The sequence below is a fragment of the Phytophthora infestans genome, genomic scaffold (genome assembly GCF_000142945.1).
Source record: "Phytophthora infestans T30-4 supercont1.38 genomic scaffold, whole genome shotgun sequence".
NCBI lineage: Eukaryota > Oomycota > Peronosporomycetes > Peronosporales > Peronosporaceae > Phytophthora > Phytophthora infestans.
Window position 1 is genome coordinate 841,624 of NW_003303721.1, and position 24,032 is coordinate 865,655.

Genomic DNA, 24,032 nt, shown 5'->3' on the forward strand with positions numbered 1-24,032 from the left:
GTTGCCAGAGGTTGCAGAGATACTGAACCTCGAGGAAATGACGGTCGAGACTTTCCTGGCCAACCTCAAGGCTGGAGAGATTACTGAGATGGTGCTCATGAGACCTGAGACCACTCGGGAGGAGCTGAACGCCTCCTCTGTCTTGGACGAGAACGCCCTGGAAGACCTCAACAAGCAGCGTCAGACGAGCTTTGGTTCTGATATCCTTAAGAACCCCGAGGATCCGGTGTTCCTTTGGTGACGGAGTATGCGGACGTGGTGAGCAAACACCCACCGACCCAACTCCCACCGGATCGAGGCGTACGGCATGAGATTGATCTCGTGCCCGGCACAAAGTATTGTGTCACGAGCCAATGGCCTCTCCCGCGCGAGCAGTGCGAGGTCATTGATGCCTTCTTCGCCGCGAAAGCGAAGGCAGGCATGGTGCGGGAGACCAAAAACCCGCACCCGACGCCGACTTTCTGCGTTCGAAAGCCGAACGGAAAGTGGCGTCTGGTTCACGCTTATAACAAGCTGAACAAAGCAACGGTGCCGGCCCAAACATCAATCCCACGAATGGATGTGTTGTTAAACAACATGGCCGGGAGCGTACTGTACAGTGCGCTGAATTTGGTAGACGGATACTACCAGATCCTGATGCGAGAGAGTGACATCCCGCTCACCGCGGTGAGCACCCCAAGCGGCATGCTTTGGGAGTGGATCGTCATGCCGCAGGGCCTGTCTAACGCTCCGGCGACGTCCAATCGCCTGGTGACGCAGTTGCTCCGCCCTTTGCGTACCTTCGTACAGACGTACTTCAACGACATATTCGTCCATAGCCGTACCGAGGGAGGCAAGACAGCCATGGACGTGCATCTGGGGCACCTCCGTCGAGTATTGGACGTAATGCGCTCTACACCAACATCGACCAGTGCGTTTTCGCGTCACCAGAGATTAAAGCTCTCGGTTGCTTCGTAATCAACGTGGGCGTTTGGGCTGGCCCAGACAAGGTCAAGGTCATAGCAGCATGGCCGACGCCCCGATCCCCAAAGGATCTTCGAAAGTTGTTGGGCTTGTCCAACTATCTTCACAAGTACAGCGCAGGTACGTGGGCTTCGCTAAGCTCTGGTCGGGCCTCCTTTAGAAGGACGCCGACTGGCGCTGGGAGCAAGAGCACCAGGATGCTTTTGACAGCATCAAGGCCAGTCTCCAAGAGGCCCCTGTCCTGGCCCTGCCGGACGAGACGAAGCCGTTTAGCGTCGTCTGCGATGCCTCCGATTACGCCATCGGGTGTGCATTGCTGTAGGCCGACACGGCTGGCTCAAAGCCGCCGAGCGGAACTACCCTGCTCACGACAAGGAGCTCCTGGCAATGAAATATGCCCTTGTGAAGTTTCGTGTTCACCTTCTGGGCTCCAGGCCCTTTGTGATCTACACAGACCACGCGTCCTTGAGGAGACTAACTCACCTCACCTCTCCCTAAGGATGGCGAGGTGGCTGTCCTTCTTCGCGGAGTACAACTTCCGCGTCGAATACAAGCCGGACGAGCTCAACGTGCTTGCGGACGCCCTCTCTCGGCGTCCTGACTATGGGTTGGCCCACATCACACGGGTGACAACGGATCTATATGATCGAATACGCATAGCGTATCGGGACGATGAGGCTGTCGCGCCTATCGTCAAGTTCCTCATGGCAGGAACGAGCGCGAAGTCCGACTGGCTCTCGTCGCGACAGCGCTCACGGCTCCACCGACATGAGATGAAGGATGGTCTCCTCTATTACCGGGTGGAGCACAATGAACCTCCACGGGTGGTCGTACCCAACGACGAGGATCTAAGGTTCGATATCCTCGCGGTGGCGCACGACGCGCCCTCCAGTGACTATTTGGGCCGCGAGAAGACCTTTCTGTCGGTCTCTCAGGCCTTCTGGTGGACTCACATGTACAAGTGGGTCGCTCGATACGTTAAGGCATGTGAAACATGTCAGCGGGTCAAACCCGCAGGGCACTCTTCGGCTCCACTACAGAGCCTGCCCGTACCGGCTGACTGTTGGAAGTCGATGAGTCTTGACTTCATCTTTGGGCTTCCCGCCGACGGACACGGCAACACCGGAATTTTGGTGCTCGTGTGTCGGCTGAGCAAGATGGTACATCCTGCTCCGGTTCCCGTCACTGTTACGGGCGAACAAACCGCAAGGTTGTTCGTCGATGGCGTGTTCCGCTATCACGGTCTCCCGGAGACGATTGTCTCGGACCGAGACCCGCGGTTCAATGCTGCGTTTTGGAAAACGCTGTTCCCTTTACTGGGAACTCGTCTGCAGATGTCCACTGCGGACCATCCGCAGACAGACGGCCAGACAGAGCGCGTCAATCGAGTGCTCGAGGACACTCTGCGCAGAGTGTGCGCGGCAGCACCACGTACGTGGTCGACGCAGCTTCCAGTTGTTGAGTTTGCGCTCAACAACGCGGTGCACGCGTCCACGGGGATCACGCCGTTCTACTTGAACGGCTTTCGTCACCCCAGTGTGCCTCTCACGCTTCGAGGGGACACTGACTTCTCTATTCTAAGTGGGGGAGAGGATCGGAAAGCCCTTTCCTCCCAGGTCTCGGATGTGAGACCAGTTTCGCTGCGGAAACAAGTGGAATGCGTTATGGATACCAAGCTGAGCGCTGTCAGCAGGGTCCGCGATGCCATGGCAGCGGCCCAAGATAAACAAAAGGAGTACTCCGACAAACATGGAAGAGGAAACTTAAGTGTATTTAAATGGGGGACTTAGTGCTACTAGACACGAGGAGCCAACATCTTGACACTGTCAGCTCTGTCGGCAGCGACAAGCTGAAGCACCGCTTCATCGGACTATTTGCAGTCCTGGCCAGACATGGTGCGTCGTACACCATCGACCTGCCAAAGTCAATGACGACGCACCCGACATTCTATGTTGGACGTCTTAAGCGGTACTTTGATCCGCAGGGGGTTGCTGACTCGCAGACCCACCTTAACTCAGCTCCTCAAAACGAGGGCCGGTCACAGACGTCGGCGAGGGCGTCGGAGCAGGCACCCAAGCCTCGGTCGGAACGGAAAGGCTGCGGTCAAGACCGTACGCCGGAGGGGCCCTGTACGAACGGACCCCGGAGCCATACGCCGAGTACGCTGAGTATGCCAGGTACGCACCATACGCGTACGTCTGGGAGTGTGCCGAAGGCGGCTCCGGACGTGGCAAAAGAGCCTCGATCCGTCAGGTCATGCGAAAGCCCTCGTCCAGATCGGACGAAGAGGCCCGGCGATCCACCCGCAGATGCAGGCTCGCGACCTCTAGCTCCAACAGGTCCAGGCGGCCCGCAAGACGAGCGAGCTCGCCCTGATTCCCGGCCTGGGCGGCAGCATTACCGTCTGTCCCAAGGCCAAGTGCAATCTCAAGCACGAGGACACGTTGACGAAGGCGGTCAACCTCAGGGCCCTGTGTCGGACCCGCAGCAAGAGCACTCGGACGAGAGTGGCGCTCGGGAGACGCCGAGTACTCGTACTCGTTCGAGGGCACCTCCGCCCCTGCTACTCGGAATGGAGAAGTCCACTTCCACGTGGAGCGGATCCTCCAGGCGCAACGGCGTCGCGGTAAGCGACAACCCCTCGTGAAATGGAGGGGTTATGCCCACTCCGAGAGCTCGTGGGAGCCGATTGAACATCTCCTGATTGACTGCCCGAAGGCGGTTTCAATCTGGGAACCGAAGCGGCGGCAGCTTCATAAGTAGTCCGGGGCTTCTTGCCTGAACGGGGTACGGACGTTGAATACACTCCGTACCCGCGCTCATCGTGAGCTTGAAGCCGCGCGCTTCAGGATGTCCCTTGGCAGCATGCGCTTGCTGACCAAGTGGGCAAACCGAACACGAAGATCACGCTGGTCCAGGATGCGGGACAGCAGCTGATCTTCATGGAGTTCCCGTAACTCCGTGGGTGAGTACTTAAGAGACTCCACAGAACATGTCCTCACAAGAACACCAGGTGGGACAGCTCTCGGGCATAATCCAGGGGTATCCCTAAAGAGGATTGAGACCACCCCGCGTCTCGGGTTTCTTACGACAAGTCGTGAAGTCCTTAAGGGGGATGCGGTGTGGCGCGCGAAGCACACACCGAGAAGCCTCGAAGCCGTCAACGAACAGCTGTTCTTTCTGAACAAGGGCACGTTCGTAGATGCCCCTAGAAGTGTGGCCGCCCACAAGGTCACGAGGAGCGACGAGAAGCTCTAAGCAGAGGTCAGTCCCAGAGCTCTCCTCGGGAGGCCAATACCCTCTTGAGTTGATGGCAGCTCCCTGGCTGACGGGTGCCATCACCGAACTCCCACGCACACGCTGGGCAGCTTGGGAATCCTTCTGCTGCTGGTCGAGGTCATTAGTGACCTCCCGGGGCTCAGCGATAGCACCCTCCTCCTCCTCTTTTTCTTCCTTCTTCTCCTCTTCATCCGAGGAGTCGAAGATGCCCTGATGGGAGTGGAGACTTTGAGGCTGTACGCTTCTTTGAGGGCTTGACGCCTTCGGCTTTAGAGGTCTTAACACGCGCAAGACCCTCGGCAAGCGAGAGACGTTTGCGAGGTTGCTTTAGAGGTCTTAACACGCGCAAGATCCTCGGCAAGCGAGAGACGTTTGCGAGGATTCTCTTCCTCATCGTCACCAGCTTTGGGAGTGCCCTTATCCTTGACGGACGGACTCTCAGAGTGCACAGACGTCCTGGGACTGTGATCACCTTGATCACTAGCGAGCGACTGCACGCTGTCATCCTTGTGCTCACTAGGCACTGGGCTGTGCCCTCCCACAGAGCCCGCAGGAGCATCGTGCGTGCGCTCGGACTCGGCTTCGTCCTCACTGCCAGAGTCGAGCTCATGTTCGACGAACCGAGGGCTCGGACGATTGTCTGAGGCCGAGGGCGACCACCTGCGGCGCTTGCTTGTTCGCTTGCCCAAAGCCGCGTCACCCGAGGAGCCGATCGCCTCGGAGGCCACCTGAGTAGCCTTCATAAGTGCCGAGCCTTTGCCGTGAGGCTTAGTGCTCTTGGCTTGCGCCTGACCGGCAGCAGCCTCGGAGCGTGTCTTAGCACCGCTCTTTGCTGTGCAACGAGGCATGGTAAACGGTCGAAGTGGAGACCTAGAAGAAGAGCGCACAGACTGCTGCTCGAGGCTCTAACTGTGAAGTGAGCCTCCGCCGCGCTCGCGCGGCCAAGTCGATGGTTTTCGAATTTAAGAATGAGAGTTTGTGACGAACATCTCTTCATTCTGATTGGTCGGTAAACCGAACCTAAGTGGGGGAGGATGTAACGGGGTACGTAGCCCTAAGTGTAACCTGGTTACATGAAGTGTGACACGTGACACTTTAGGAGTATGACACGTCATACTTCGGGATATTTGGTACAGACTTTAAAGGTCGTTTAAAGCCAACCATTGGTTAACAACATTGCATTTCTATATGTGACTTATAGTTTGTATTAAGCCCAAGCTTTATCTACCTATAAATATACTCAGTTTACATTCTACCTTAATTAGGCCACTTCGCTCTCTTTTGAATAAAGAGGGGACCTGCGAGCTGCCGTTCACTGAGAGTTTGTATACTATCGGAAGATAACTTTTTTTCTAGCGCAAGGTGCTGTGTGACCCCGTCACAAACGGGCATTAAGGTACCTTCTGAGTGCCCGAAAACGTGCCCAAATAATTTAGCGTAATTACCTACAAAATAACTAAAACACCGATCCGTAATTGCCTAAAACGGTGCCCAAAACACTGCATTTAAATAATCTACTTACCATTCTAATTGCGACGGAAACAGACTCGACCGACTAAGGCGAGCGGGGGCGAGGCGCGTAGCCACAGCAAACCCGCGCGGGGTGTCAGTGAAGCAGGACCGCGCGGAATTTGCGGAGGCTGGCCTAGCGCCGAGCTCACTAGCGAGCCGCACATTGTACACTCCAGTTACTGGAGTCCAGTACATTCTATCTTTGTATCGCGACTGCAAGCCAGTCAGCTTACTTCCTTAAATTGTAAGCTAATCGGTAGCAAATTATGCCAAATTGTTTGGGCACTAATTGAAGATTGTGTTGCAACTTGCGTTGATTACAGAAAAGAACTCGTATCACATCCGCTTGCTCTCCTGGGGGTTAACCAGTCGCAAATTTTCAAGCCTGTAACCATGTGGCTCTGCTTGAAACCGCTATTGTGTGGTGCTTCAATTTTGCTGGTATGTGCCAATTGGGGTTTTACGACTGTCGTCTCGGAAGCGCAGGGTTTGAACTTACCTCAAATGCGTTCAATCAAGCCAGAAGATTCGTCTGCGAGACGACTTTTGAGAAATTCCGCGAAGAAAAAGAAGACAGGATGATAAGCGGTGAGATCGGAAAACTGGCAGGGCTGATCAAGACGGGAGCAGTAAAGATTGGTGAAAATTTGAACTTGGGGTACTGGTTACCAATCAGCCAGAGCACAGAAGATATCCTCAAGCTATTCAGGCTAGAAAACGGCTTGGACAGGGCTCTGAGTAGTCCTGATGTCAAGAGAATGGAAACTTATCTAAGGTCAGTCAACAAATACAAACGAAAGAACAAAATGTCGGTACTTGGAGTGTTTTCGGCATACTATGGAGATGATGCAGTGGCGACGGTACTCGTATCCGCGCAGAGGACGAAAAAGAGTGAAAGTAAGTTTCAAACAATTCTGCAACTGCGAAATGCTCAGCTGTCGGGTTGGCTGAAGGATGACGAATCGGTCGACGACGTATTCAGGCTGTTAAAGCTGCACACAGACGGATACAGTGCTCTCGGTAGTCCGAAGCTAGAAGCATTGGATTACTACATGAAGATGTTCAACCGTGAAAAATCAGGACAAGAAACGTTGCTTCAGGTCTTGACGAATGGTTTCGATGGGGAGCACAACCTGGCTAAGCTGCTTATTCGTGCGAAGAAAGATCCCCGGACGAGTGAGCTGGCGAATGCGATGGAGAACGCGCTACTGAATAAATGGCTTTCGAGTAAGTCGCGACCTGTAGATGTGCTGAAGATGCTCAAACTGAACGAGTACATGGATGAAGCTCTGCTGGACCCAACTTATCACACTTTTTATCTTGATGTACAACGCAAGAAATCCCCGTACCAAAACGTCATTGATCGAGACATTTATCAGGAATTATGGGGACGGTGAAGTGGCGGAGAAGCTCAGCGCTGCAAGGTCTCATGAGGCCACGAAGGCGACGGCTTTAGAGTTTCAGAAGCAGCAAATTGATGCGTGGTTGAAAAGCGGCAAATCTCTCGACACCATCTTTAGACTGCTTAAGTTAAACCTTTACATCCCGAACAAGAACCAGTTTGTATCCGTGGCAAGTACGAAGCTCCATCTCTTGGAGCAGTACGTTAAGAGGATCAACGTCATTAATCTCGGATACAAAACCGACATTCTCACGGTGCTAAGCGATGGATTTGGTGGCGAAGGCAAATTTGCACGCGCGGTTTTTGGTGCGATTGAGTCGATAGGCGTTCACAACATCGACTCCCTCGTCTCTTTTGGTGCTGAGTACGAAAGGTTGCTGTTTAAGCGCTGGTTCCGCAGCAAGGCAGAACCAAAAAGAATTTACTCCAGATTCCTCGATGTTGAAGAGGCTTCTGCTAGTCATTTGGATGATATGATTGTAAGCCGATACACAGTATACTACAACGAGAAGAATGTTCCTCGTCGTTTCGGTGCTTTCGACGATCCAAGGCGTTTGTAGACCGTAGTGGTCATAAGCGAAGACCCTACTCCATTTTTTTTTTTGCGCTGATACCAACTATTCATCCCAGCCCACCGATCCTCGAATAGCCGGAAGAGACACCATGAGTTTGGCTTGTGTCCGAAAATAAAAGCTGTATGCTTAGAAATTCAATTAATTTAATAGTACTGTCGTATTTCGTCTAAGTACGCCCATACAAACGCTGTCGGCCGCTGCAAACGGACTCTATGTGGCACCGCTCAATAGAGAGTAGAGAGTCGCACGCGCTACATCTACAGGTTTCTTAAACATTTTGTGAAAAATTGACATCCCGGCGAAAGATTTTCAATTTTCACATCCTTACCATTCTCTTTGCAGCTTTGCGACCAGGTGGCCGATTTGCGACTAAAACAATCACCATTTTGTAAGCAGTAATTTAGACCAATTTGTTGCTCGTATAAAGGTCTTCTGTTCTTATACTTCCTCTATCCACAAATAAGGGTCCAGGTCGCACTTATGTACGTCCAGAGATATAAGGCCACCTGATTTAGTGTGAAAGCCCACATTAGAATGAGATTCGGCCTCAGTAGACACCACAAAATAGCCGCCAGTATACACTTTCACACGTAGAAGGGCCAGTGCGCGTTTGCACGACGCCGAGCACGCTGCTGCACAGCAAATCATGGCTTTTGTTTCCTGTGGGCAGCGTGTCTTCATTTGCTCGAGTTTAGAGCGGGCCATGCTCCATGGGCTCCATGGCATGGAGGCCTACCTAGCTTGCGCAAGCCGTACATCAACGGAAAAGAGACAAATTATCATTTTAAACGACTTAATTCAGTAAATCTGTGTCCTAGTAGCTAGCTTTTACATAGTCTTTGTGAGCTGAGAAAGCAGAGACGTCCTGGCTTGGTTGGCCTTGATGGCATTGAAGCCACCCTTGGCGAGCGTCTCAATCAGCAGCAGGATGGAACATGGCTTGTGCTGCTTGATATGCTGGGCGACCTTGTAAAGGTAGTGCAGCATATATATGCCGCAATCTACCGCATTAGTCTGGCGGGGCTTGCAGGTGTAGGAAAAACCCCTGGCTGCCTCGAATCTCCCACGGCTCGTGTGTAGAACTGCAAACCACCAGTCCAGACACGCGAAAATATACTCCTTGTCGTGACCATTGTGAAGCGAGTCGATGTGATAATATATCTTTTTTGCGTCACTGCCATTCTGGATAATTACAACGCTCCAGTGGTCGTTAAACGCCACAGGCAGTAATACATATTTGTATCCACTCCAATCGAAATCGCCAATTGTGTCGGGGGCGCTGGACTCCCGACCCGAGTGCTTGATGTAGGCGTAGTTAATGGCGGAAAATACAGCCGATCTTGCAGGTAACATGAGCTCTGGTTCGGGTTTTGTGTAACGAGAGATACAATAGTCAACCACGGAGCTAGTAATCGGAGCTCCTTTCTTTACGCTGGCGATGTCATCAGCGAAGAGTGGAATCGAGACAAGCTCTGCGGACCTACCTGCGGCGTGGGGGTAGATGCGTACAGGGGCAAGTAGGTTATTTCGTGGCCGCAGGCTGTATGGGGCGGCACTCTGTTGCAGGAGCTTGGTGTCGGGATCTCCAGTTGGATTTTCTTTTCAAGGCAAAATCGAGGCTTTTTTCTCTTTTCTGATTCCACCCCTGATTCAACGCTAGCCACTGGTCCTGGGAGCTCCAAGTCTGATTCCAAAACTGATGCATCCAATGGAATCGGAGCGGAATATCCGACTGATTCCGGGTTAGGGCCTTCGCCTGATTCGCAGAGAGCGACATCTGATACAGGGTATGATTTGTCCGCATTTGCATCTCCACTTGTACCAGCTTCCACGTGTAGCGCAGGATCACCGGCATTAACAGCAGCTCTTGCGGCCCCAGCCTCTTCGCTACCGGGGTCGTATCGTTTCATGAAGCGTCTTGCTCGCGATCGTTGCGTTTCCTTGTGTATTATGGCAAATTCAGGAATAGTTCTTAGGTATCGCAGGAAGTCTGCGTAGTGCACCACTCCGTCCTCCCGCAAACTTCTGTCGTAGTACTCCAAGGCCTGAAACTTGTAGCTTGCCAACTTGTACGGGCGCCCCGCTCCCTTCACTCGATAGCGCTGGCCATCTTCCTCTGGTGGCTCCAGCATGTCCCAGTATTTTCTCTTCCAAGTAAGGAGCTTCGGTCGGGCGATTCCGAGATGGCGCACAGCATCCGCAGTTGACCACTCGGGGTGACGCTTCCAGGACTGAATGGTCGCCCACTGGTCCCTCACTCTCGTCTTCTGGGTCATTTCGTTAGCTCAGGGGGTGCCGAGTGGGAAGAAGTGAGGAAATTGAATGTTTCTTTAAAGTGAACCGGTCCGAAGGATTTGTTTATAGTGACCGGTCCTATTCCGTTAAGTACTTTAAATTTCTAATACTATCACACAATGTAGCTCCTCATAACTAAATGACAGTGCTAAAATTATGTGCCAAGTTCTAGATGGGCTGCGGTTCACAATAATGCGATCTAGTCAATTTATAGTGGACCGAGAGCTCACAATTAAGTGACACTGGCACGTAATTGTGAACTCTAATGCTGACAATTATTTAACAGTTTACCTTTATTGTGAACACTTACTTGTCCGTACGGCAACATGTACTAGTATACTAGCAACTCGTAACAGAGGTTTGTTTTACCGAGCGTGATGCCACGCTTAGGTAAGACTACAGCTAGTACAAGACTTGTTCACGAAAGAATTCAAAGCAATGTGTCATTCAACTAAGGAAATGTTATTCGTATGCTGAGCTCAGCGTAGTACGTATTAAACATCTAGCGCTGGGGATGCTAGCGGAGGTCTACCACGCGTATGCCTCAAGGGCAGGGCCACCGTTGGTGTCGGGTATTGAGGGGTGATGTTCCACGTATCGTACTGGTAATTACCCGGAAGGCGCGTATCCCATGCCTCGGGGTTTACTCCCACCGCACCCGCACTCCAACTCTGGTTGGGAACGTAAGAATCTAGCATAAGACCCGAGGGATAGCGTATCGGACCGCAATGCAAATGATCCGGGATAGCTAAGGTAGTGCGGGTAAGCCTCCCGGCAATGTCATCTGAGTCCGCTGTACATTGGCATCAAATTCTTGATCCGACCTACCTTGACCTTGTACATTTCGTCGAATCCGTCGATCTTTAAATTTAAGTGGTATCCGTTGACGCCAGGAACACTGAGACCGTACGCAGCGCGACCGCAAATAATGTGCGCGCAAGACAAAAACTTTTCATAGTAGTAGTAGGAGCACTGGTTGGAGTATGTACGCACCACCCACCCCTCTCTGGGCATACCAACGTGGTGGGCTCGACGCGCTGACCACTTAACGGCAGACCTATAAAAGCTCGCCGCCTTTTGTTTTTCCTCATCTTGAAGGCACTCGGGGGAAATTAACGAAGCGAGACGCTCACTGCTCAGAGGAACATCGTCTGAAAGCACGAGATGTCTTTCACCTTTGTAGGGATCTCTCGATCATCGCCAACATATAAAACACGTACCACCGAAGGCGTGGGCGTAGCGTAGATAGCCACCCGACTCGTTGAAACCAATACTTTTGCCAATCGTGTAGCCTCCTTGGGCGGTGTAATTCGACCGCCCGCTACAGACGTGGGAAGGCATATAGAGTAGTCTTCCGTTATCGTCAGAAGTTTTAGCAGCAACCTCCTTGTGTCACACGCCTTGCGTTGTGTGTATCTCTTTATGCTTGCGTTGAAAACTTCACAGGGATTGTTCGTAGTTGCAAAAGCCCCCGGCGAATGAAAAATCTGCCACCGCCAGAAGCGACTAGCGATCCATTGACTGTAGAAATAGTTCGTGAAAGTTTCTAGTCTTCCGTCCAGGAGCCATTTCTGAGAAATGCGATTCCGCTCCAGATATAGATGGTCCCTGCTAAGCGTGTAGTGCATATCTAGAACTCCGCGGTACACAACAGCTCGAAGGGCTGCGGCAAGGTGCTGCATACGCTTACGTACGTTGTATAGTACGTGGAAAAAGCACATAAGGTAAATGCTGTTCTCAAATCCACTGATAGCAACTAATCCATTTACTTGAGCCTTCTCCGCGTCTCCCATCACAGCATCGATACGCAGTGCCACACCCAATCGCTCCCGAAAAACCCTGACGAAACTACCAACAGCCTCATAGTACTCACGCTCAGTTCTCTGGCTCACAATAAACATACTGGCTAGGTGGTAGATTCTTCGGCGGTCAGTAAAGCCACAGGTTATAACTGGATACCCCAGGTCACTGAGTTTGAAAGTTGCATCGAGGTGAAAAATCAAGAAGTTCTCCTTCTGCTGTAGCGCCAGAATAGTTTGCATGAGTTTCAGACTGGTTATACCCAAAATCAAAGGTTCATCGTCCTCGCCATTACCCACAAACGGAAATCCCCTTTCGTCCTGTCAGTTTCCAAATACGAACGCCGACTCTGGGTCAATATCGGCTCTGAATGCTTTCGAAATGACCAGCTCGCGTGTCTTAAGTATTGAGTTCTTCGATCCGTGCAGCCATCGATTGTAACGAACGTTTCGCTGGACCTGGGCGCACGATGGAAATCCTAGCGCTGGGGAAGGAATCTCCGGTGCTCGCAGAAGATTACTCCATATTAAGCGTGGTGGTACTGCGCTCTCATCCATGCGTTTGATGTACTCCCGCATTTCAGGAGTAACGCGTGGGCGTGGTCCTACAGCACACGGCGTATCGCCTCGTGAATGCTTCTCAGTGTTCTCGAGAACGACCCACGTCGACGAGACTTCGCAGTGTTGAACTTTCCATTGCACTGCACACTTCTTCGGCAACCCCGACCCTCCGCAAGTCGGGCTCTTACATTGCAGGCGGCGCTCGACCATTTCGTGATCTCCTGCGCAAAAGCTGCACCATTTTGTTCTCACTGAAAAAATGCTCGAGCAGCAAAAATGATCCCATCGATACTTGACGAAGTCGGACTCGACATGCAGCTCGGCACGCTTGGTCCAGAAGAGTTTGGGGGGCATCGTGCAGACGTTTGGGTGGTGGTCAGGTAGGAGAGTATCTGACCCTTTAGGCGGAGGTTCAGAATTATTCGCCAGACGGAGTAGTAGAGACAAATTCAGCGTAAGCGGGCTTAAGTTTTTATATCCCTACAAATGTGCTCTTTAGGACAAATAAAAATTGTGCTTAGCACCAAACGTTTTTCCATGCAAATTTAATACCTTTTCTATCGACTTGGTGGTTAGCATTATTATGTTCAATGGTTGCACTGGACTGTGGATCGGTAATTATGAACGGGCGGGGGTTCACATTTACTTGACAAAGTCAGGTAAATGTGAACCAGCGGTTCAGAATTAATTGACACAGTCAGGTAAATGTGAGCCAGCGGCTCAAAATTAATTGACAAAGTCAGGTAAATGTGAACCAGCGGTTCAGAATTATTTGACAAACTCAGGTAATTATGAGCGTTTCGCCCGTTTTGTGCAGCGAAAAGTGCAGACGTACGTAAAAGAGGTGAAATCCCACGTCCTTTCTTTAAGTGTTTGCTAGTGGTCAGAAAAGTGTATGCCAGCGGTCAGTTCGAGGCATAAGTGTTTGGTCGTGTCAAATTATGTCTACCGTTCACCTAAAAGTGTTTATTTTTGGCCAGAAAAGCGTATGCTCTCGTACCAGACTCCCTGATTTACTAAAAAAAATGAAAAAAAAAATTGATTAGGAGGGTGTGGACGAGAAAAAAAAACGTACTTACGTAAAACAAAATCGTACCTATGGGGAAAGTGGTGAGTTCATGCTGTTATGTTTCGGCTGAATGATAACAATCGGATGCCTACGACAAAAAGACGGCTACAGTGTTTCTTATCACTAATCAGCTAGCGCTCATTTGATTTTTTGGTCTTAAGATTGAACTTTTGATTAAATGTGGCCCTTTATTTCCGGACAGAGGAAGTCATTAATTTTGCCCGCCCATCCTGCTTATATATTCGGGACGGAGGAAGTACCAATACATTATTGGCCATTTGCAACCCGGGTTGTATTTCTTGAAATCCGAAGCTACGATTGGCTGTCTTCTCGGTATCAGCCAGATCTGAGGTCGATACCGTGCCTAGATGTGGAGTGCCGTTTGCAACTATCGTTGCATGTACGGTAGCGTGAACGGTCGACTTTTGCAACCCTAGTATACAAATTTCAAGTCAAGTTACCTATAGTGAAGCTAAGTCACGGTTGCAAACGAGAGGGTACACAGCTCGTATACAAAAACTAAGTCATGGTTGCAACGTGAAAGATTCAGTTTGAAAATACAATCCACCACAATGAGCACTAGCCGCTACAAGGCAGAGCTCGTAAAGTTCATGTCGTTCAAGGACGACAAGGAGTACACTGCTAGCCACGAATTCACGCCAGCGGACCTCCTCAGTATCACGCCTGGACTGCTGTGCCGCTGGATGAACACGCGGGCCTACGGAGATTCAGAGCCAAGCGAAGACATGAGGCCTGTTCACCTTCGGTCGAGCACGCTGGAGTTCGCCAAGAAAGCCATCTCAGCGTACATGCCTAGGATCAACGCACCATGGGACCCTGTGGCCATGCAAGGCAATCCAACACGCTCCGATGATGTCAACAAGCTCATAAAAAGAGTCAAGCGCTTTGAAGTTCGTCGGGAAGGTGCTGAGTCAAAAGCTCGTCGCTCTTTTGAATTTGATGAATTCATGAACGTGTTGACGCTGGTAAGATCGCTGCATTCACGCTCTGATGAACAACTCATGGTTAGCAGTGTTTTGACACTGCAGTGGCATATTGTTGCTCGCATCGACGACATGATGAAGCTTCAATTTAACAATTTCACTCACAACACTCAGTACCCGTCTACTATTCTATGTCAAATGCGATGGTCGAAAAATATATCCGAAGAGAGAGACGCTCCGGAGCAGATTGTGGTTGGTAGTATGGATCCCAGAATGTGTCCCCTGCTCAATCTTGCAGTATACATCGAGGCAACGGTGAATGTGGCAAGATCTTCTTTCTTATTTGGAAATCCAAACGATAAAGATCGAGTGGTGAGGCGTTTTCTAGCTGATACAATTAAAAAATCGGAATTTAAGTCGTTGAAGACGGGAAAGCTGGGAACGCACAGCTTCCGTAAAGGTGCTGCTACTTATGCGACTCGTAGTGGTGTATCTAAAGACTTTGTCAATCGGCGAGGACGGTGGAGAACTCGCAAAGGCGTCGTCGACGTGTATATCGACAACACTCAGCCTTATCCGGACGCATGCACCGCCGCAGTCCTTGCTGGTCCAGCTGGACCTTGCTTTTACTCGCTGAAAGAGGGCATGCGGTGTGTCACTACACCACTTCTCGTCGACGAGATTGCTCCAACAATTAAACAGGTCATGGGAGAGCCAATAGCAAAAACATTGGCACAGGTGTTACTGTGGGCTGCGCTGGAGACGGATTCCAGCTTTAATTATTGTCTTCTTCCGGAAAAGCTGAAAAAAAGAATTTTACGGGCTTACATTAACGCCGGTGGAAGTACGAATTTGAATCCGATTCAAAGACAAGAATTTTATGTCTTGGGGGACGGGTCTCAGCTCAATCTCGTCGTTATTGACAAAACGCAAGAAGTGGAATCTGGTGTTGGTAGTATTGTTTCTGCAAGAAGTGCATTGGTAGCGGGCTCCAATGGACAGGGGACTCAACGTGAAATTGCTGCTGTACAATCTCAAATAGCGTCTGGCCGTCGCTACATGGCAGAGGTTATGAATGAAGTACTGCGGTCCCGAAGCGAGTCACATCGAGAGATGCAAAAGATACAAGCTATCTTGAGACGGATAGCCATGCAGCCGTTCACACCTCGTACTACTGATGGGCACGGAGTACCGTATCCACCAACAAACACTGCTCAAGGTGGATTTCGTGGACAAAACGCGGCACGTCTTTCAAAGAGACCTAAAGACCTGTATGAACTTTGGCACGAGTATCAGCTCGGATCCGGTGGGCTAAAACCAGCCAAGGAGTTTACATCCATTGAGCGAGGCGCAAACAAGTTCGCCTACTCCAGGCGGAAAGTCTTCTGGGATGTTATTTCTCAATTGGTTCGCTCTGGACACACTAGCGACTCTGCAATAGATAGAGTGTATCAAACGTACGGTAGGAATCTCTCTGTGTCTAGTATTTTAGTTAAACTTCGTACAGATCGTAGACGTGGAGGACATCCAAGTCTGCGATTGTAGCACTTCAACACGGTTCAATTCAGCCAATCAAACCTTATCCTTCGAAATATTAGCCTATCAAAACTATGGTTGCAATCCAAGTTGCATAAATGACTAATATTTATACAGTACTGTACGAAGTAATCACTGAGTACAGCGGGACACTTGCCGTAGTCACAAATCTTGTTTGAACGTGCCAACAGATCTATCCAGCTGTATTTTAATTAATAATGGCCGCACACCGCTCACTCTGATATTTCCCCGTTCCAGCACTCTTATGACATGCAGTGAGCAATTTACTTCGGAGCGAACCCCGGACACACCCTGATGATGCGACTCTACCTTACTGCGCTGTTAAGTGCAATTTCAGCTCTACTAGCGCCGGGTGGAAGTGCCCCAGTGTCTGCTCTTCCAGACTTTCCGGCTGGCTACTTACCATGTAATGAACTACGTACATTAACAAACGCACCTGAAGAATCTCCATCCCACAGGCGATTGAGAATTTCCGATACACATGATGACGAAGACAGAATAAAAAGTATCAGCATTGAAAAACTATCGGGGTTGATTAAGACTGGAGTATCGAGGATACATGGATACCTATATTTAGGACCGTCAGCAACTAGAGAACAACCAGCAGATGAGATTCTTCGAATGTTCAAGCTTGAGGATGGAATAGAGAAGGCCTTGGCTAGTTCTAACTTGAAGACCATGGAAACTTATGTGAAGGAACTGCGCACCAAGAACCGAAAGAGCACGACGTCAGTGCTTGGAATACTCACGAATCACTACGGGGACGACGCAGTAGCCAGTGCACTTGTGACTGCACCGCATAATACCATTATGAAAGACATGGAGGATACGATATGGCGATTACGAAACACACAGCTTTCAGCTTGGCTGAGTAGCGACAAGTCTGTCGACGATGTTTTCAACCTGCTAAAGCTCCGTCAAGATGGCTACCTAGCTCTCGCCAGTCCAAAGTTGGAGGTGCTGGACGACTACATAAAGCTGATTATCCGCTCCAAATCCAGCCAAGAAACGTTGCGTGATGTGTTAACGAGGGGATTTGGAGAGCGGAGATTGGCCAGACTGCTAGTCCGTGCGAAGCAAGATGACCGAACAAAAGAACTGGCGACGGCACTGCAAAATGCGATTTTAAACAAGTGGGTTACAGACAAGTTGCAGCCGGTCAACGTCCTACAACGACTGAGATTGGATAGAGGTGTCACCAAAGCTATGACAGACTTGAACCGAGACACTTTGACGAGGTACATCTCGCTGTTTAAAACACATAATCCAAGCAGTAAAACGTCATTCATTGGTACGCTTTCCGCGCATTATGGAGACGATGCAGTTGCGAAAGCACTCGTGACGGCGTCGTCGGATGCGAGTACAAAAGAAGGCGCGATTCAGCTACGGAGTGAGCAGCTGACTGACTGGCTGAACAACGAGAAGACTGTCGACGAAGTTTTCAAGCTGCTAAAGCTTCGCGATGACGGAGAAGTCGGTCTAATTAGTCATAAGTTGGAGGCTCTAAAAGATTACATCAAGCTATTCAACCGCGAAAGAACAGGAGATGAGACTTTACTCAAGACGTTGACGACTGGATTCGGCGGAGAAAGTGGATTCTCGAACATTTTACTAGCAGCAAAGGCCGATCGACGTACAAACACAGTGGCTATGTCATTGCAAAGCGAGCTACTTCATCAGTGGCTTAAGAGCGGATTGCAGCCGGGAAGCGTCTTGAAGAAGCTCAAATTGGACCGTGGGATAACAGAAGCACTCTCCGATGGAAACATCCACACTTTGACAGCATACATTTCGTTGTATAGCACACAGAATCCAAGTAATGCAGTATCGCTGATTAAGATACTATCCGCGCATTATGGAGACGATGTTGCCAAGGCACTTGCCATGGACGATTTTGCCACGACTGAGCTGGCGTCCAATCTGCTGACACAGCAGTTGCAGCTGTGGCTGAAATCTGTTGGAGACGTTTTCGCGATACTGAATGTTGGACACCTCGATTTCTTGTCCATGAAGAGTCAGAAGTTGCAGATTTTGGACAGCTACTTGAAGATGTATAACGCCAAAAATCCGCTTGACGCCAAGAGTATGTTCGCGGTAGTAAGAAAGGGCTTTGGCGGTGATGCCGGGCTTGCACGTGTGATTGGTAAGGCGCTTGTAACCTCGCAAAATGAGCCGAAGATGGCTCTCAAATACCAGAATGAGCTATTCAACCAGTGGTTCAATAGAAACATTGAGCCCAAGAACGTTTACGTAGAGGTCCTCAAGATCAAGAAGCGCTCTGCAGACTTTACAGCAAAGGGGGTCGCTAAACGATACAAGAACTATTACAAGAAACGGGTGGGGGAGGTTATAACCTTTAACAATCCAAGGCGGTCTTAAGAAAAAAAAAGCGTTATTAGATGTTTCAATCCTAATTCCAACGGAGCGTGCATAATCTGCATTGTTTTACGATCAGCGTGGAAATTAAATTATGTTTGCAAGTTGGGAGGAGTCGACGTCCTGTTAGCCAAAATTGCTAAAAATGGAAGAGACAGACGTTCGTATGACGCGTATCTTCACTACCAAACCTTTTCGGATGAATGTCTTAATCATATCATGTAAAACTGTCTTGACTGAGAAAAAGTGACGATAAAAAGCGCTTCTGTCGCTTGTATCCTATGCAAAATACGGTTAACCGTGAAGAATTGCGGTGCGCCACCAATAACGTGTGTTTTACCGCCGCGCCTTTTTCCTGCTGACCATGCCCAAAACCATCTTGCGCCGCAGCGGCTTATCTGTCGGCAGAAAATTCGATGGTTAAGTGGCAAGATATCGTACTTAAAAAAATCATATTACCGGTAGTCAGAATCACATGAACGTAAGCCACTCTAAAAGCCTACAGCTCATGGTCTCTTCCAGCTATTCGATGATCGGTGGGCTGGGATGAATAGTTGGTATCAGCGCAAAATAAAATGGAGTAGGGTCTTCGCTTGTGACCACTCCGGTCTACAAACGCCTTCAATCGTTGAAAGCCCCGAAACGACGAGGAACTATCTTCTCGTTGTAGTATACTGTGTATCGGCTTACAATCATATCATCCAAATGACTAGCAGAAGCCTCTTCAACATCGAGGAATCTGGAGTAAATGCTTTTTGGTTCTGCCTTGCTGCGGAACCAGCGCTTAAACAGCAACCTTTCGTACTCAGCACCAAAAGAGACGAGGGAGTCGATGTTGTGAACGCCTATCGACTCAATTGCACCAAAAACCGCGCGTGCAAATTTGCCTTCGCCACCAAATCCATCGCTTAGCACCGTGAGAATGTCGGTCTTGTATCCGGGATTAATGACGTTGATCCTCTTAACGTACTGCTCCAAGAGATGGAGCTTCGTACTTGCCACGGATACAAACTGGTTCTTGTTCGGGATGTTAAGGTTTAACTTAAGCAGTCTGAAGATGGTGTCGGGCAGGCCTCTGCGATTTGAATTATCATATTGAATAATATCGCATATTGGGAATGCAATTATGTATTGAGCAGCGAGTAAAATTGCAAGCATTTTTTAGCATTTTATCAGTTATTCTAGGTTAATACTGTCCACCAAAACTACTGGTTGCCACCACCTCAAAAGAGACTTTACGAGCCTTGTGCAATCTCCTCAGCTCATTCGACCTTTTGCAGTCATCCCAACAACTCTTCAGCCCCCTTTCGCCCAAGTACCCCATGAAATTTACAAACAAGGACATCTAAACGCGTATCTGGCTGATCATGAACCCATGTTGGCCAAGATACACGCGCTCATGAAACACCTGAGCACCATCAAGTGTCGTGCTGCCCTTCGCAAGGTGACCTCTCTAGCGCCCGTCATGCCCAACGCGACTCGTTGGTCGAGTACCTACAGCAGTACGACAAGATTTGTAGCGCTCTTCTCGCGTTGTACCACGCTACGGTGGCTAAGCATGACATCGCGCGCTTTCTACTGACGCCAGAGGAAACCGAAGCCGCTCGCTTCCTTCTCAAGTCGCTGCACGAGCTGAATGAGGTGAGTAAGACGCTACAAGACTCAACTCTAACAGTGGTGGGTGCACGACGTGCCTTTGATGCAGTGTTGCGCAAGTACCCCCGCATGAAGACCCGGCTTGCAAGTGACGCCTCCGTCGTGAACAATCCCGAACTGGAGAGCGGCATCGTGAAGATCATTGGCGGTGTCGGCTGAATGCACGCGAACAAGCGGCGTGTATTCATCTCAAGCGCAGCAGCGACGACACTGTGGTAAACCCAGCAGTTTCCACGTCATTTCTCGCGTCGGCCTTCAAGAAGGCCCCTGTGGCGCGCTCCCCATCGCAATACTTTCCTCTCGAGTGGGTTCCACCCACGTCGAACGAGTGCGAGCGTTTCTTCAGTCAAGCCAAGCTGGTTCTGACCGACCTAAGGAAAGCCATGGACCCTAACACTCTTGAACTGCTTATGTTTCTATCCTACAACAAGAAGGATTTAGTGTTAAAGCTATCAGGCAGAGTATGGGTAGTCAACTTCGGGAATAATGCCATTATTATTGTCTTGGCGTAATAGCAGCCGAATATATTGAGTATGGCATATTGGGGAACCCTGGTGTCGGGAGATTTGCCGCTTTTCAACCACGCATCCATTTGCTCTCTTAAGCTCTAAAGCCGTCGCCTTCGTGGCCTCATGAGACCTCGCAGCGCTGAGCGTCTCCGCCACTTCACCGTCCCCATAATTCCTGATAAATGTCTCGATCAATGACGTTTTGGTACGGGGATCCTTGCGTTGTACATCAAGATAAAAAGTGTGATAAGTTGGGTCCAGCAGAGCTTCATCCATGTACTCGTTCAGTTTGAGCATCTTCAGCACATCTACAGGTCGCGACTTACTCGAAAGCCATTTATTCAGTAGCGCGTTCTCCATCGCATTCGCCAGCTCACTCGTCCGGGGATCTTTCTTCGCACGAATAAGCAGATTGGCCAGGTTGTGCTCCCCGTCGAAACCTTTCGTCAAGACTTGAATCAACTTTACTTGTCCTGATTTTTCACGGTTGAACATCTTCATGTAGTAATCCAATGCTTCTAGCTTCGGACTTCCGAGAGCACTGTATCCGTCTTTCTGTAGCTTTAACAGCTTGAATACGTCGTCGACCGATTCATCATTCTTCAGCCAACCCGACAGCTGAGCATTTCGCAGCTGCAGAATTGTTTGAAGCTCACTTTCACTCTTTTTCGTCCTCTACGCGGATACGAGTACCGCCGCCACTGCATCATCTCCATAGTATACCGAAAACACTCCAAGTACCGACATTTTGTTCTTTCGTTTGTATTTGTTGACTGACCTTAGATAAGTTTCCATTCTCTTGACATCAGGACTACTCAGAGCCCTGTCCAAGCCGTTTTCTAGCCTGAATAGCTTGAGGATATCTTCTGCGCTCTGGCTGATTGGTAACCAGTACCCCAAGTTCAAATTTTCACCAATCTTTACTGCTCCCGTCTTGATCAGCCCTGCCAGTTTTCCGATCTCACCGCTTATCATCCTGTCTTCTTTTTCTTCGCGGAATTTCTCAAAAGTCGTCTCGCAGACGAATCTTCTGGCTTGATTGAACGCATTTGAGGTAAGTTCAAACCCTGCGCTTCCGAGACGACAGTCGTAAAACCCCAATTGGCACATACCAGCAAAATTGAAGCACCACACAATAGCGGTTTCAAGCAGAGCCACATGGTTACAGGCTTGAAAATTTGCGACTGGTTAACCCCCAGGAGAGCAAGCACTTTCGACCATTCTACAAATATTTTTGTCTCGTCCATGGAAGTGATACGAGTTCTTTTCTGTAATCAACGCTTGTTGCAGAATGGCGTCAGAAGAACATCTGTTTACGACAACACATCAGATTTTTAAGATCTAAAACCGACCACAGTACAAGTAATTTATTTTAAACGACGAGGCGAAAAGAATCTACATTTTATCGCAGAAACTGAATTTAAAGTACATACATGTCACAGACGTGTGTTTTTACACTTAATTGTGTATCACAGGATTTTTCACATAAAATGCGTGTACCACGTACACTAGCACAGTTTGGGACTTTCGTGAAGATCTTGTGGTCTTGCAGAATGGGTAGGAGAACGCTGGCACGAGAGCTCGTTCACAGTAGGCTGGAGCACCTCGCCGATGTGAAGAAAAACCTAGTAAGGGTGCGAGTGAATCTGGATAAGATGTTGGCTGTTTAACTGGAGATTCAAGCTGCTATTGAGGAGGATGAAGAGCGCAGCTACGAAATAGCAGCACGTCTAGGAGTCGGAGGGTCTCAATTTAGTGGCGTTCTATCATTCGAAGTGTTGCTGGAGATGGCAATTAACAGGCTGAAAGCTTAGCATACACGTTCAGCTGTATTAAATTTTTAATACAGGTCTGATTTCCTACTTGAGCTCGTCCTGTAGGCTCTCATGAATCTTACTTACTTTATCAGCAGTAGCATTGGACGCTTTGCGCTCATTCGAATTACACGATGGTCCATAGCATCCGTAAGCGCATTACCTTCACATCGTTCTTTGAGACGTTGTACTTCTGCCGTTCCACGTTTCCAGTAAGGTAATTGTGTGCCTGGGCTACCACCAAGACACCACAGCTAGCAAAGTCGGGCTGCTGTGGGGCATCAACCCACTCAATTGGGTCGAAAACAACTTTGCTTCATGGCATCGAAGCCTAATGCCACCGCGCTACAAAGTCCACTAGCCCTTCTTTTACCTTGGTTTTGGTGCCATTCTCCTCCAAACTATAGCTTTCATTCCACACTGTCTCCATTTCGTCATGGTATTCGTCGTCAAAAAGAGGTTCATACATGTAAGCATGCGCATGTAGCGGGATTGTAGCTCCATTGGCACCATTGCGGCGCAAACCAACAATAATGATCCCCAGTGATTCTCGTTCAAATGTACTGGGTGGACGATGAAATCGGTGTCTTGCAGCGAGTTTCTTGGGGTTGTCGGCCACCTAAGCGACCACGAGAAAGACGATAGCACGTAGCACTTACCCACTGAAGCTACAATAGTTTCCAAGCAAAATTCGATTGGGCTGTCATTAAGCCACCCACGACATAGCCCACCCACAATGTTATCAAAGCTGATCATTGCTTTCCGTGAGAGCGTTCTAAATTCGATGAGCAGACGACTAAAGGTGAACTTGGAAAAAACCTCGTTCGCGACTCCTGGTGACGAGAACAGATAGCATCGACTGATATGCCTGCCGTCTTCGGCTCATTCGCGAACGAGTTGACATCCTATTCAACAAATCGCCAGTTTTGCTCCAGCCACTTGTGATCTTCCAGCCATCCCCCCCCTTGGCCTTAACGGCGTAGAATCCTGTGAGTGCGAGCACAAATAGGCTAAAAGCATAAATATGTTAAATCAACCATACTAAAACCACCTCATTGCAGCAACCATAATATTTAAGCAGCCTTACCTGCTAAATTTGTGCAGTTTCGGATCAATCGAAGCGACAATATCGAGTAGGACGCCTTGATTCTTGACACGCTCGTCCAGCTCAGGGGGTTGATGCTGTGTATTTCTGGCTTCGCTTGTTGCAGCCTGCATTGAACGGGTGAGGTCTGCCGGAATTACAAATGGGTGCATGTAATCCTTGGTTGGTCGTGCGTCCCATTGACAAACAATTGTGCACGACCTCAGGTAAGAATTCTCCAGCTGGACCGGGTATTTGTTCAGTAACTCCACCACGTACTTGATATTTGAGGACTTACGCGCCCAAACAAGACGCTGGTCCAGTGAAATAGTAAGACCCGTAGGGAATTTGTGAACAGCAAGGCGACGCGACGTCGGAGTAAGCTTAGTTTGTCTCAGTTGCTTGGGTGTTGATCTTAGCCGACCATTTCGTGATTGGTTTGGGACATTGACAAGGTCGACCTGCCGTGCTGTTTCCTCAGTATGTGTACTGCTTGCCTTTGACACATCCTCGCAAACAAATTCTGCGATCGCCGTACAAGGAACTTGTTTTAAATACAGAGGTAGTTCGTGGGCGTATGTCAGTTGCGTTGGTGAAACTTCGTCTTCTGCATCAAATTAATCCTGATTCTTTATAT

General features: G+C 49.5%; 2 protein-coding genes across 2 annotated transcripts; both read left to right on the top strand.

Annotated features, from left to right (window-relative positions):
- Positions 1 to 14,027: 14,027 nt before the first annotated feature.
- PITG_15104 (uncharacterized protein) lies at positions 14,028 to 15,865 on the top strand (the record flags this gene model as incomplete). Its single annotated transcript, XM_002898227.1, has 5 exons — positions 14,028 to 14,886; positions 14,938 to 15,359; positions 15,402 to 15,556; positions 15,659 to 15,757; positions 15,847 to 15,865. The coding sequence occupies 5 exons, from the start codon at positions 14,028 to 14,030 to the stop codon at positions 15,863 to 15,865; spliced, it is 1,554 nt and encodes a 517-aa protein (XP_002898273.1).
- Positions 15,866 to 16,250: 385 nt separating this feature from the next.
- On the top strand, positions 16,251 to 18,335 carry PITG_15105 (secreted RxLR effector peptide protein, putative; the record flags this gene model as incomplete). The annotated part of the gene is made up of 1 exon (XM_002898228.2): positions 16,251 to 18,335. The coding sequence occupies one exon, from the start codon at positions 16,251 to 16,253 to the stop codon at positions 18,333 to 18,335; it is 2,085 nt and encodes a 694-aa protein (XP_002898274.1).
- Positions 18,336 to 24,032: the final 5,697 nt, after the last annotated feature.